Genomic DNA, 14,129 nt, shown 5'->3' on the forward strand with positions numbered 1-14,129 from the left:
GGTAATTTTTGACCTAGTTGTACTTACGAGCAATTTGTGAAAGATTATTGAACTGATGATTGGTTATATCTAATAGACATAAAAATATATCTACATTAAGAAGATTGCAACTTTTAGTCTTTAGTGGAATGATGGATAATTAATTTAATCAATTAATTTCATATCATTGAAGCTTCAATCTGTAGGTCAATAAAGTCCTCTTGTTAGCTCAATAAGAATGAATGAGAATCAAATTTATTTTCGTTTAATTTAAATTGTTCGAATTGATTAAATTAAATAAATTGTATAGAATACAATTTATAATATAATGTATTTGATACATATAATCTAAAGTTTTGATGAGAGAAGTTAATATTTGAATATGATTCAAATAATAATAATATTTATAAGATTCCTAAATAAACTATAGGTTAAAATTAATATGAATTTGATTCATATTAGAACTATAAGTCATCTGAGAGATCTAAACCATTAGTTATATTATATATGATATAGTATAAAGTTTATATATATGAGATATAATATGATTTAAATATATATATTTTTTATTTTAATTATTAGAATAAGAGTTATTCTACGTGAGAGAGAGAGGGAGAAAGTTATTTGATAACTTTCCCCTCCATCTCTCTTAAAAACGGTTAAGATTATATAAAATATATGATAACCTCATGCTCATTGTATTTGACGATCTCTCTGTTCCAAAAAGAAAAAGAAATCTCTCTAAAAATATTTCTTTCACTAAACCAAATCACAGAAGCCCACAATTCTATGTTGATTTTCACCTTGAGAATAACGAGGAAGACTTTATGGTGTTCTTTCGGAGATTCAAAGAGAATCTATAAAGGTTAGTTTCTTTTTCTTTTTCCTCCTTAGAAACATTTTTAGGCTTTTCTTTGTATTCTTTTTGTTTTTCAAATTGAATTCCATTTGCACGACGTTCATACGCTTCCGCTATTGGAATTTCATTCCTTCAATGAGGATGTCTTTAACATTGTTAAACTCCAACACATTGCTTAGGTATCGATGTATAATCTTCTCGTTCGAAATAACCAATATGTTAGATTTACAATAATTGAACGCACAAATACAAAACAGACAAACACTACATAAGGCAACTACGATTACATATTATACACAATGTATCTTGACCTTAAATGATAGTATATGACATGAATTTCTAACTATGACAACTTGGACGTATCTAATTTTTAAAGAACGATACTTTATTTTAACTTGTACCTAGCGATGACACTTTCCTAAGCGAAATAAACTTAGTAAATATTTCTGGTAGTCTTTACACGAGCAAACTTTATCTCAAATCTCTTTTGTAAATTTTTCTAAGTTCATATTATCATTCACTTTTTTGCAATGAGGACCTTGCGAGACTCTAAATTTGGGGGTGTGCGAGGTCCGAGCTAAAGCGTTCGAAAAATTAAGGAACCTTTTCTTTTTAAGTTTTTTTATTAAAAAAATAAAAACTATGTTATTCTAAATTCAATTGAAATAATAACTCCTATGTTGCCGCCTCTCACCAAAAGTAAGTAAGAGGCAAAACTTCATCAAAATTTGAGAGTAAATAAATAAATGGCGATAAGAGTTATAGTTGAGGAGAGGAACGAACTCATAAAGTACCTACGATTTTCCACTCAACGCCTAACGTAAATAATTAATTTGGCTAATAAAAGGTTGCAAGAAAAAGAAAGGAACTGAGAATTTTTTAAATTACAACCATTCCGCAAAAAAGGGAAATAAGATTTTCTAGAAATGAACAAGGATATTTTAAGACTTAAGCTTGTCATGTTTAGAATCTAGAAATATTTTCAAGTTTAGAGTATGCGAAGAAAAGGGGAAATGCAAGAATGCAAGATAGATTAGAAATGCATTTTGAAAGGTTTAGCGATGTGCACAAGAGAAATCATGCTTAGAATCCTAAGATGATGCTTGAGGACAAACATTATTTAAATTTGAGGGTGTGATAACTTGTAGAAATACACATTATTGTAGCATTGTATGTAAAATAATGTAGTCTAGGAAAAAAGTAGAGATTTGATTACTCTGGGAATAGTGTAATACAAAAGAACTTTGTCCATGTTTTACCACTTTTTAGTGTTCTTATTGCAGGACTTTAGGCAAATAAAGTGAAGCTCAACGATATAATGCTTATGCAAAAAGTTGCGTCTAGCCAACGCGACGACAAAGAAACAAGCTAGGTGATATAAGTCACTAGTAAACAAAATTGATTGGTGTGAAAGTTAGAAAGAATGAAAGGACATATGCACAGTGCCATTGTGACACGTGGCATCTTGTCAATATCAACTCTTGCCTATGAATAAAGCCTCTCACTTTAGATCTGAGTGTGCACAAATTGGCCGGAGAGCAAGTTCCAACATCATTCGTCTTCTCCATTCTCTTGAGTTTTCGGTGAGAGCTTGGAACAAAAGAGAGAGAGAGAGAGTTCATCCCCTTCATCTTTCCCTTCACGGAGTAGGCAAAAACCAGAGCTAAAAGAGTGAAAAATCATACTTCGAGGTGTAACATCTTCTATGGTCTTCCTTTTTAAATTTTTATTGTAATGTTTTGTAATATGAATATCATGGCCGAGAGGCCTAAAGTTATTTTTTCAAAGCAATGCATTTCTTCTTTCATTCTCTCATCTTCCTATTTCTTTCCCTCTTTAATATTTTTAATTAAATTTTTAGCAATAAAATGTATTTTAGTACCTAAAGAATCCCAGTGTGTACTTTAAGTTTTGCTAAGTTAAATGTGGATGTCAAAAGCATTGTATATTAAATAGAGGGATAATTTTATTGACTGTGATCATTTGTCAAGTGAGAACACACATTTAGCTACGCGAGTGACGAGAAGGTTGTACCGATGCAACCTTATCGCCAAGTTTGTCTTTCGCATATATTGTAGAGATGCCAATGTGTGGCGAAAGCACTGAGAGGTTGCTCGCCTTAATCAAGGAAAAATTACTTAAAATGCATATAAAATTATTAGATATAACTCATAGTTTAACTCTGTGTATTTGGATTTCGAGAGGTGAGCAAGTATGGGGATGGCGCCAAGAGGTAGCTTGCCCTAATTCAAAGTTAAAACATACTTTATGTCGCCTTGAATATTATTAAAACACAATTTATTACATTTAGATAGTTAAACTGTTTCTTCCTTGTCATGCCTAGGATGAGTTCAATGTCCATACCTATCATGTCACCATGCTCACCTTGCACTGCCAAGCACCATAGTATATATAAATAGCTAGGATAAAAGAAAATATTGTGCATGTTCGACCCTAAACTTACCAGGAAACCTCTCTTCGCGTACACTTGGACGATAGAGAGGAAAACTTGCACGACACTACACATCTGTTTAGATGGTTAGCAACACATGAATAAAAATGCACCTTTTAACGCATTACCCTCTTTGGTCGCCTAATAGTCACTTAATTGGAGCCCAACATGATAAATCCATGATAACAATTCATACATAGAATAGAACATACATACACTTGGGAAACAAGCATCAATTGTTGCTACCTTGGTATATATTCCTAATTTGGTCTACACTACCAATATGGTGTGTTTCCTTCTTGTACAAGTTTATCAAATTTGAAACGTAATAGAACTTATCAGTGTACATATATATGTAGATGAAGATTCCCTTCAAACAGTGAAATAAAAAATAAGATGCTGTTAAAATTGAAGGGATAAAAGTCATTGGCAGCGAAATATATTACATAACTATTCCTCAATTTAATTTGAAAATTCCAAAATACCAATACATTTTAAAAATAATACATAAACTAATTTTTTTATTATAACTTAAAGGCTAAGCATGCTTTTAAATTAAAAGATACAGAGAATGTAAAACTTACTTAGTTTGATGATTATGAATAAAAAAACTCCAAATTAGGACACCACCCATAAAAAATCTTTCTATCGTCGGGGATGAGATTGGTTTGTGGGAACCAATTTGGATGAAGAAAAAAAAGTTTAAGAGAAACTATTTTAGGAACTTAGAGCAAAAACATTTACTTTTTTTAATTATTAAGAAAACCTGTTTTTCTTCTACACATTTATAACTCTTTTACTTGGGTTTGGAGTTTTTTAAATTTATAGAAATTTTAAATATACTAATCAATTAACTAATCAATTAATTAAATCATATTTAATAAATATCTCTTCAACATCTTATTGTTTTAAATTAATTAAATTAAATAAAATAAAACTAAACTATTAATTAATTCTTCGATTAGCTAAATTAAATATCTTATATTTAACTTAAATTAAATTTGAATCATATTCAAATATAAATTTCTCTCGTAACCATTAATTTTAATGAATCCAATTCACATTTGAACTCATTGAAATGATTTATCTCTTCTAAATTAATTTTGAATCATAGCCAAAATTAAATTTATGATTAAAATATAAACTTTATATTATAATGTATCACTATACATTATATTAAATTCCAAAGTAAATTTGAACATTTCAAATTACAACCAATATAAATAAATCTCATTATCCTTTACGAGCTATGAAGGAGACCTAATGAACCTACAAATCAGAAACTGCAACGATATGAGATTAATTGACTAAACTCATTAACTACATTCATCAATATTCGTTAACTATTTGTACACATCACTAAAGACTCACATTTGAACTCTTTTTACTGTAGATATATTTTTGTGTCCATGAATATAGACCAATAACAGTAAGTTAGTCCTTCAGGAGTGTTCGTAATACCCGTTGGGTCAAATTACCATGTTACCCTTGGGTTACCTCTAGTCCTTAAATACTAACACTTCTCTAATGAACAACTTGTTTATGGTCAAACCAATAAATAGAAACTCCTCTCATACCATAGAGAGGGTAGGACCCTTTGCTCAAGTCCCAAAGTCATCATTTAAGGGAACACTCATCTACTTACCCTAAAGTCGGAAATGAGTGAATTCCATCTTGTGTAATTATGTTTCCAGCTCCCCACTCAGTCTTGTCTCCAAAATGATAAGCATATTGAGTCGACAATCTGACCACTCTCACCCGTACAAATCAAAGGACAAACCCTCGTGAACAAAAGTTCATAATACACTCAGGATTAAGACTAAGTTACCTAGGTCATTCTAATGAAATAAAAACCTAACTAGTTAATGAAGTTACATCTAGTGGTTATCATTTTGTAGTATGATCTTTTGCAAACTCATTGCATAAGATATAGTCACTCACATGTCATCTACACAAACACTTTGGATTATTGCATTTGTATCAAATACAAAATGAGTTGTATCTATAGTGTTACCAAAATAAAGTACCCAGCCTTATCCCTATACTATAGACCCTTTAAGCTGATCTCGAACATTGATCCATATATGTTTCTACATATTGTTCAAGACTCATCAAACAACTTACGATTTCAGTTTATTGGATTTGGGTTATTAAGACAAAACTAATAATATAACCAATAACATTTATTGAAATTACAATAATAACACTTTATTAATAAAATAACGGTCAATGAATTATATTTACAATCTACGAGTTTTAGGACATAAATCCTAACAAAAATTTAACCAGTACACGTAAATTATAGTGTATTTCTATGTACTGACCAATTGTAATTTTTTCAAAAAAGAAAATTACAGTGTATTTGTGATTAAGTATACCTAGATTGTTTCAGATCAGTATATTCAAGAATACTAACAACATGGCATATGAGGCCTCCAGAGTACCCTTAATGGAATTCAAATAAGACATGAAAAGATTTGAAAACGGGAAAAGTCTATCTTGAATATATTCTACAAATCCTTGAAACGAAGATGAAAATGGAACACATACCTCAACAACGCGATAGTCGAGATACTGAAAAGATTCTATCCATCTACCATCCAAAATAGTCTTTACTTATTGTAAAACTATAGCAAAAAGTTGTTTGTTGTAATTGTACTATTGTCTTCGAAAACTAATACTAAAGGATGTACTGTAAAGATTGTAATTAATCGACAAAAAATGTTAAACAAATAACATAAAGTTTACAAATTTTAAAAATACACATTTTTCAGAATTTAGAATCTTAAAAGCAAATAACATGAATACTAATATTTCAAAATAATATAAACATAACATATTTTTTAAATATTTTTCAAAAATAGATATAAATAACATATATTTTTTAATTTTAAATTTTAAAATAATGAACGTAATGCATCTAGATTTTAATATATATTATTTATTTATTTTTAAAAATAGAGTAATTATAATTTATGATCATTTTAAGAATAATAATTAAGGATATAACAACATTTAAAAAAATTGCAAATATAGCAAAACCATCGCTAATAGACTTGTATCACTCAACATTTGTATGATCTATGAATGATAGACCAATATTTACAACAAGATTTATCATTGATAGAATTTACCAAATTTTGATATATTTACAATTTTTTTAAAATGTTGATATATATTTAATTATTTTACATTTAATGGCTAAATTTGTAACTACCCCTTAAAAATATATATAAATGTCACCTAAAAATAATTTTTTAAAATAAAAAGAATAAAAAATATTAGTAAATGTAAGTTACACTGATTTTAAAGAATCTAGACTAAAATATAATTTCAAAATGTTATTAAAAAATATATATTATGTATTATTTAATTATAATTACTGATGTTAATAAATGGTTTAAAATATAAAAAACCGAAAATTATATTAATTCTCGTAGACATATTTACCATTATTATAAGAGGAAGTTGTTGTAAGATTGTTTGTAAAATAATATGTCCTTTGAATCGATGAATTATCGGTAGATTCAAGATTAATATAATTAAATAAATAGATGCACTAGCTTTTGCTATTTTTCTTATTATTGTCACCTTTTGTCATTTTTTTCAATTTTGCTGTTTCACGTTTATCTCCCTATTATATTACAAATCAATTCCATTGTGAGCAAACAGAAATACTTTCCTTTTTTCTTTTTAAATCAACTTTTTCTTTTTTCAAAAGGTGTAAAAATATATTTTGGAAGATCTTTGGTGAAGTTGTAAAATCTTACATATTGACCTACTTTTATTACTTATCAATTTTTTAATAAGTTGAGAATTAGATAAGATATACAAATTTCCATGACTATATTAATATAAATAAAACGAAAGAAAGAAAGAAAGAAAGAAAGAAAAAGCATTTAAGCTATCATGTTTCTTGAATAAATCCTTTGAGAAGTTATGGGAATTCAAAGGAGAGGTCGAAGTTCTCCGGTGAGGAGTGCAAATTGTCGGTGGTTGGAGAGAATAGGTTTGGTCATGAGGGCTTCTAACATTGATGACAAATCATTAGAAGGAGTTGATCCATCTTGCTTGCCGCCCGATCCCATCATTGCCTGAACAATTTGTAGGGGATCCCCATGGCTTACCACTAAGATTGCACACCTGCATTATCCTTATCCTTGTTATGATATGAATTTCAAACAACGTTCAACAATACTTCATCTATAATAAAGCTTGTAAAAGAATACCCTTGAAATAGTGACTCAATTTCAAGAATTGCTTTGGCAAGCCTTGAAGCAACATCTTCAACGCTTTCTCCACCTTCAGGCCGCTTGAATGCATCCTCCTCATCAAGTGCCCAGATTTCTTCATACTTTTACATGATCCAACACACACAAAATCAACACCACCACTCTTTTATCACCAACTCCAAACACAACACAACACAACCCATTAAAAACTTTTGCTTACTTTCTCTATTCATTCAACCTTCAAATTCATTTCATGTAACTTAATAACACATTTAAGTCGGAACAAATAACGGCTATCTTACTTTGTCATGAGACAAGAGCTCAAATGAAGGACCAAAGTAGCGTTCCCTCAGATTCTCTATCATCTGCAAATCAAAGTTTTATGATTGGATTGGTATTAGGGGTTATTAGAGTATTAAGGGCATAATAACAATAAGATAGTTATATTTATTGGTTTATACAGGCATTGGGGAATGGAGAAGATAAGCAATATTTGGTACATGAACTAGCTTGAGAGTGATCTTAAGATAGGCTTGAGTGTGATCTCAAGAAGGGTTCTTGAGGGTCCAAGTACCTCAAATCAATTGGTTTATTGTGTATTTCTGTTATTTTTTAGATTTAATATATCTGGGTTTTATCAATTTATCTTGTAATAATAAGAAGACATTGAATCCGAAATTTGACTCAACCAATACTATTTAAAGAAACACAAATGAAATATGACAGTTATTTTACCTTACACTGGGGACCTTCAAATGGAAGATTCAGTACAGATGCAGCAACTTTAGCCGTATGAATTGTTCTAGAGAATGGCGAATAGCAAATACGAACATTTTCGAGCAATATAGAATTTTCCTTCAATTCCTGCACTTGTAATATTGCTTTGATCCATCATTATTTTCCTTATCAACAGTGACCAAGAATGATAAAAAAAGACCAATTGAGATTGACTCGACATTGATAGAGATGATAGTGTTAGGTACTCAAGCACCTTGAAGAACCATACCCAAAAGTTAATTATTGGGGTGGGAGAGCCAAGCCATTTAAGAGAAATCATCCCATATTACCTTGGATCCTACCATATAGTTCATAAAGCATACAATTATAAACAAGTCACATAATTAAATAGCCAAATAAGTTTTGATTGGATTGTGTTAATTATCATGATCATGAAGGCCAAAACCCCCATGTTATTCACTAATCAGTATTAAACATAATGTGGCTGCTACCTAAAGAGAACAAGGGGCTTCATGAGTTATACTGAAAGCAAAAACAAATTAAACCTATCTGTTGCAGTTATATAAAGAATAAACAAATTAAACCAATGTCAATGTGTCCCGACTCGCAATTCTACAGCATACAAATATAAAAATTTCCCTTATTTCCTTGAAATGGTTAGACAATCTTACTCTCCTTGTCTAGCTCAGCAGAAAAAAATCAGTAAAACCACACTGTTGACAGAAGTTTCTTGTTTTTGTTCTTAAAATTGTTTCCACGAAGTGTGATTGAATGATCTTTAAAACGTAGTATTACCAGACATACTAAAATCGATATTTACAAACTCAACAAGCGTTTCAGAAGCAAAGCTATCACATTTTTACTTTTGGGAAGAAAAAACAAGGGTCATGAATTAGAATTGTGTAGAATAGAACTGGAAAACAAAAACTACTTTATTTGCTTTTGACAAGCTAGGATACTTTCACTCTTTCTACAACATATTAACTTTGAAGTTAATTTGAGCTAAGCTAAGCCATCAATTAACATCCGAAAAGTCATTTTGTTCCATTTTCTACCCTTACAAATACAGTTTACACATAACCAACTTTGTCTAATCGCTCATTTGCACAATCTAAGGACTACTACGTACAGAAATACAGCCTGAAGAAACACAGATTAAGGAGAAAAATAGAACACCTTTAAGAATTGTACTCCAGCCAACCGTGCCTGTTCAACACCCTCAGGGGCAAGTTGATACTCCGGAAGGATACCATTTTCCTACAGCAGAATCAAACTCAGTCAATTACCTATTCTTCACTCTTCTTCTCAATCTAACTGACAAGCAAAACCTACATAAACATGTCTTATCACAGGCACATACCCTTAACAAACAGACATCCAAGCAAACTCACCACGATATGAAGCCTAAAATCAGCATTCACGCACAGCCCAATTCATTTCCAAAACACAATTCGGTTGAAAGGAAAAGAAGAACATAAGAGAAGCAGCAAAACAATCCTCAACCACAGCCATATCAAAAACCCATTTTTCAGAAGAATAAAAGAAACTTCGGAATCGGAGAAAAATTCTCCACACCCAAATTAAAATCAGACAAGTCAAATTCCCCACACCCTTAAAAAGAACTTTTTAAGACAAGAATCCAGTAAAACGCCAATTTCTTACAATCCAAACAACAAACAGAGAATAAAGCAAGTGAATAGAAAGTAAAAAAAAAAGGGTCATAGTCACAAACTGTAGAGGACACAATGAGGCCCTTCTCATTTGGGATGCTCTTGCCATGCCTGAGAATCCAGTATCGGTTGCGCAGAAACGACGCCGTTGCCATCCCCTGAACCTGAACTCCCCTCTCTGCTTCTCTCTCCGGTATTTGTAATACTTTCCATGAATTCGATGCAACACTAACATCATTTGGAAAGTTATTGTACATTTTAGCCAATGGAAAACTTCCACGTTTACATAGGGGTCAAAGTACCAAGTCATTATGATGACGTGGCAAACATGTATTGGTTGTTAAGATAAAATAAACAACAAGCGGCCGTATAGAAGAAGTATACATTCAGATATCTCCTTCTCCCTTCGACCCACCGTCGCATTTCGAGAACTCTGCTTCGGCGAATTGAAAGAACGAATCCTCCAAAAGCTCGAAGCTTCCGATTTCTCTCATCTGGACAACAAAAGGGACTGAATTTTACTGTTGTACGAATCGCGATGGCTTTGAACCTTCGCCAGAAGCAAACAGGTGATTTCTCTTTGTTTCTCTCTAGATCCCAGTTTTGAGCAGTGCCGGAAATGAAATTTGATGCTGCATTGGTGTTTTCAAACTGGAATTTGATTTAAACTTCTTGCGATTGCAGAATGTATAATTCGAATGTTGAATTTGAACCAGCCGGTAAACTCAACTTCGGCCGGGAACGAAGAAGAGGTTTACAAGATCTTGATCTTCGACAGATTTTGCCAGAACATACTATCCCCTTTGATTCACGTCAAGGATCTTCGCAAACATGGGATCACTCTTTACTTTCTCATCGACAAGGATCGAAAACCTGTTCACGATGTGCCCGCCGTCTATTTCGTCCAACCGACTAAGATCAACATAGATAGAATTGTTGCTGATGCTTCTCGTCTTCTCTACGATAGCTTTTACTTAAACTTCTCTTCTTCTATTCCTCGTCCTCTTCTTGAGGATCTCGCATCTGGGACGCTGAATTCGGATTCGGTACAACGAATCTCGAAGGTTCATGACCAGTATCTGGAGTTTGTTACATTGGAAGATAACTTGTTTTCATTAGCACAGAAGAGTATATATCTCCAATTGAACGATCCCTCTGCTGGAGATCGTGAAATCGAGGAGATTATAGAGAGAATCGTGAGTGGGTTGTTTAGTGTTTTGGCTACGCTTGCTGTAGTGCCTGTCATTCGATGCCAACGAGGAGGACCCGCGGAAATGGTTGCCTCGGCATTGGATCAGAGGTTGAGAGATCATTTGTTGTCGAAGAACAATTTGTTTACAGAGGGTGGAGGATTTGCTAGCTCCTTCCAGCGTCCCATTTTGTGTCTGTTTGATCGAAATTTTGAGTTATCTGTAGGAATACAGCATGATTTTAGGTACAGACCTTTAGTTCATGATGTTCTAGGATTGAAGTTGAATAGATTGAATGTGCAGGGTGAAAAGGGTGGGATGAAATCATATGAATTAGATAGTTCAGACCCATTTTGGGTGGGAAACGGATCTTTGGAGTTTCCAGAAGTTGCAGTGGAGATTGAGACTCAGTTGAATAAGTATAAAAAGGATGTTGATGAGGTGAATAGAAGAACTGGTGGTACTGATGGAGCGGAGTTCGATGGAACAGATTTGATTGGGAACACAAAGCATTTGATGAATGCAGTGAACTCATTGCCAGAATTGACTGAAAGGAAGCAAGTTATTGATAAGCATACAAACATTGCTACAGTATTATTGGGTGAGATCAAGGAGAGGTCACTTGATTCATATGCTAAAAAGGAGAATGACATGATGGCCAGAGGAGGGATCGATAGAAACGAACTCCTGAGTGTACTCAAAGGGAAGGGTACTAAAACGGATAAGCTCCGATTTGCTGTTATATATCTCATCTCTTCTGAAACTTTAAATCCATCTGAAGTTGAAGCTGTGGAAGCTGCTCTGAGGGAATCAGAGGTTGATACCAGTGCATTTCAATATGTCAAGAAGATCAAGTCATTAAATGCCTCATTCTCATCAGCAAATTCAGCTAGCAGAAGCAACCTTGTGGATTGGGCTGAAAAGCTATATGGACAGTCAATAAGTGCAGTGACTGCTGGTGTTAAAAATCTTTTATCTAGTGATAGGCAGCTTGCACTGACTAGGACGGTTGAGGGGCTGATGGATGGAAGACCGAACCCTGAAATTGATACTTTTCTCACATTTGACCCACGTGCTCCAAAGTCGAGTTCTGGAACAAGTAGTAGCCATTTGAAAGGACCATTTAAGGAAGCCATTGTGTTCATGATTGGAGGGGGTAACTATGTCGAGTACGGGAGCTTGCAAGAACTGTCAATGAATCAGCAACCAATCAAGCATATAATATACGGTAGCACCGAAATTCTCACCGGAGTTGAGTTTGTGGAGCAGCTTTCTCTTTTGGGGCAGAAGATGGGATTTGGCAATGTAGCTGCTCCTCCTCCTCCTCCAGGTCGTTAACTGAATTCCTTTCTGTAAAATTTTTCTATCCACTGCAGTGCCTAGGATTGGCTAATTCATTAAAGAAATTGGTGCAAATCTGCACAAGAACATCTTGGGTTATAAAATCTACCCACATCAGTTGTTTACAAGGCCACTTTCATGTTCTTAAAATCAGACTCTTTATTGGCCTCAACCTTCGATAATCTGGGAAGAATGCCTTCTTTGTAGATGTTAGTTTGTCCATTTTAATAACTTTTTGTATTCTTTAGAAGTTTTATGTATTTGGAAATTCACTTGCCAAACATTCTTTTGTCAAAGCTTGAGTCCTAAATTTCTTTGTTAAATGATATCTACAAAGATTATTATATGTGTAATTGTAGGTATTTTCATTTCTCTTTGTGGCTATTCACTTCCTAAAATCAGTTTTGCTTTGCTTAATTTGGTTGTGGTTCTCATTTTAATTTTTGAGTGGCTTCATTTCTTTTATCTAAATAAATTTCTTGTTACGATTTTTTTTTAATGTCATACCCATTCCTTTTTTCACTACAAGAAATTTAACCTTTGATGTTGGTCCAAAAAAGAAGGTTCAGATGTACAATATCAGGAGGGTAGAAGAAAAAAAGTGGATCCTTAGTGTCAATTTTTGAATGACATCAAAGATGAAAAAAAAGTAGATCTTTAGTGTCAGTTTTGGATTGACATTATAGGTATATTTCATGAGAATCAGAGAAACTGATGTGATTAATTAAAGAAAAAAAACCCTATGACTCTATAACACATCTTATTACATTCTCCTTTTCCCAAAAAAGAACCCTCAAATCTTCGCTGTATTTCCATCTTTCTATGGCTACCATGGAGAACTTGACCAGTTTAGTCAACCGAATCCAGTAAGCTTGCACTGTCTCGGGAGATCATGGTGGCGAGACGAGGGAATGCTTCTCTGGGAAGCTCTTCCTCCCATAGCTGCCGTAGGACAGGTTAGTAATCTCCTTAACTCATCCTTTTTTTCATGTGTAAATCTCGTAACCATTTCTTTTTGTACTTGGTCCATTCTATTCTTGTGGAACTTAAAAGTCCGGTAAATCTTCAGTGCTGGAAAGGGTGGTCGGTAGACATTATCTTCCTTATGGATCTGGTAAATCTTCGAGATTTGTTCTATTTATTCTATTTGTGTGTATAAATGATTTGTTACCTTTTCACGTTCTCCCCCCTTTTTTGCTAATCTGAGTGACTTTAGAGGGATAGGTAGATGTGTGATAATCTTGGACTTTTCATTTTCCTCACTGGTCTACTCTGTACTCAAGGATCTTACATTTTAGCTTGGATTGAGGAAAGTTTTGTATGCTTTCATGTGAAAATTATAACAAAGAATATTCAATGATGTACAAACGCAAGCTTTCTTCTAACACACAACAAATAGTTTTATTTGGATGTAAAAGAGAGGTCTAAAAAGTTGCTTTCCATCATACAAAATAGGTAGTAGATGCTTTGTACAAAAATGTATTGCATGTTATGTATATATTATTTTCCATTATTTGTCAGGTTTTGTTCCTTGAGCAAGAGCTGTACATCGAACAACTATTTACTAATCCCTCGTTCTGTTTATCTTGTCTGGACACACTTTCATATGAATTAACAATTATTTGTAAAAGTTTTCATTTGAGATGCATCAAATTGGGTCTAAAGTTA

General features: G+C 32.9%; 2 protein-coding genes across 4 annotated transcripts; one reads left to right on the forward strand and one right to left on the reverse strand.

The window, feature by feature from the left end:
• Positions 1-7,041: 7,041 nt before the first annotated feature.
• On the reverse strand, positions 7,042-10,167 carry LOC101220672. Of its 3 annotated transcripts, none has more exons than XM_011656786.2 (7): positions 9,993-10,009; positions 9,437-9,517; positions 8,529-8,597; positions 8,258-8,386; positions 7,825-7,887; positions 7,520-7,644; positions 7,042-7,433 (listed from the first exon to the last, which is right to left on the reverse strand). In XM_011656786.2, exons 3-7 carry the CDS (start codon positions 8,577-8,579, stop codon positions 7,238-7,240), a joined length of 564 nt encoding a protein of 187 aa, XP_011655088.1. In that variant the 5' UTR covers positions 8,580-8,597; positions 9,437-9,517; positions 9,993-10,009; the 3' UTR covers positions 7,042-7,237. The 3 variants fall into 3 exon arrangements, with proteins under 3 accessions (XP_011655088.1, XP_031741635.1, XP_004140403.1); XM_031885775.1 differs by lacking the exon at positions 9,993-10,009 and adding an exon at positions 9,621-9,912; XM_004140355.3 differs by lacking the exon at positions 8,529-8,597 and having other exon boundaries at positions 9,993-10,167.
• Positions 10,168-10,295: 128 nt separating this feature from the next.
• LOC101220905 (SEC1 family transport protein SLY1) lies at positions 10,296-12,871 on the forward strand. Its single transcript, XM_004140356.3, has 2 exons — positions 10,296-10,499; positions 10,615-12,871. Exons 1-2 carry the CDS (start codon positions 10,469-10,471, stop codon positions 12,456-12,458), a joined length of 1,875 nt encoding a protein of 624 aa, XP_004140404.1. The 5' UTR covers positions 10,296-10,468; the 3' UTR covers positions 12,459-12,871.
• Positions 12,872-14,129: the final 1,258 nt, after the last annotated feature.

Source organism: Cucumis sativus, chromosome 5 (genome assembly GCF_000004075.3).
Source record: "Cucumis sativus cultivar 9930 chromosome 5, Cucumber_9930_V3, whole genome shotgun sequence".
Lineage (NCBI taxonomy): Eukaryota > Viridiplantae > Streptophyta > Magnoliopsida > Cucurbitales > Cucurbitaceae > Cucumis > Cucumis sativus.

Bases quoted from the DNA above. Each gene is read 5' to 3' on its own strand.
- LOC101220905 (XM_004140356.3), top strand. From the start codon at position 10,469: ATGGCTTTGAACCTTCGCCAGAAGCAAACAG. The intron at 10,500-10,614 runs GTGATTTCTCTT...TTGCGATTGCAG, and splicing joins CCTTCGCCAGAAGCAAACAG to AATGTATAATTCGAATGTTG.
- LOC101220672 (XM_004140355.3), bottom strand. From the start codon at position 10,085: ATGGCAACGGCGTCGTTTCTGCGCAACCGATACTGGATTCTCAGGCAT. The intron at 9,518-9,992 runs GTTTGTGACTAT...ATTCTGCTGTAG, and splicing joins GCCTCATTGTGTCCTCTACA to GAAAATGGTATCCTTCCGGA. The intron at 7,645-7,824 runs GTAAGATAGCCG...ATCATGTAAAAG, and splicing joins AGCTCTTGTCTCATGACAAA to TATGAAGAAATCTGGGCACT.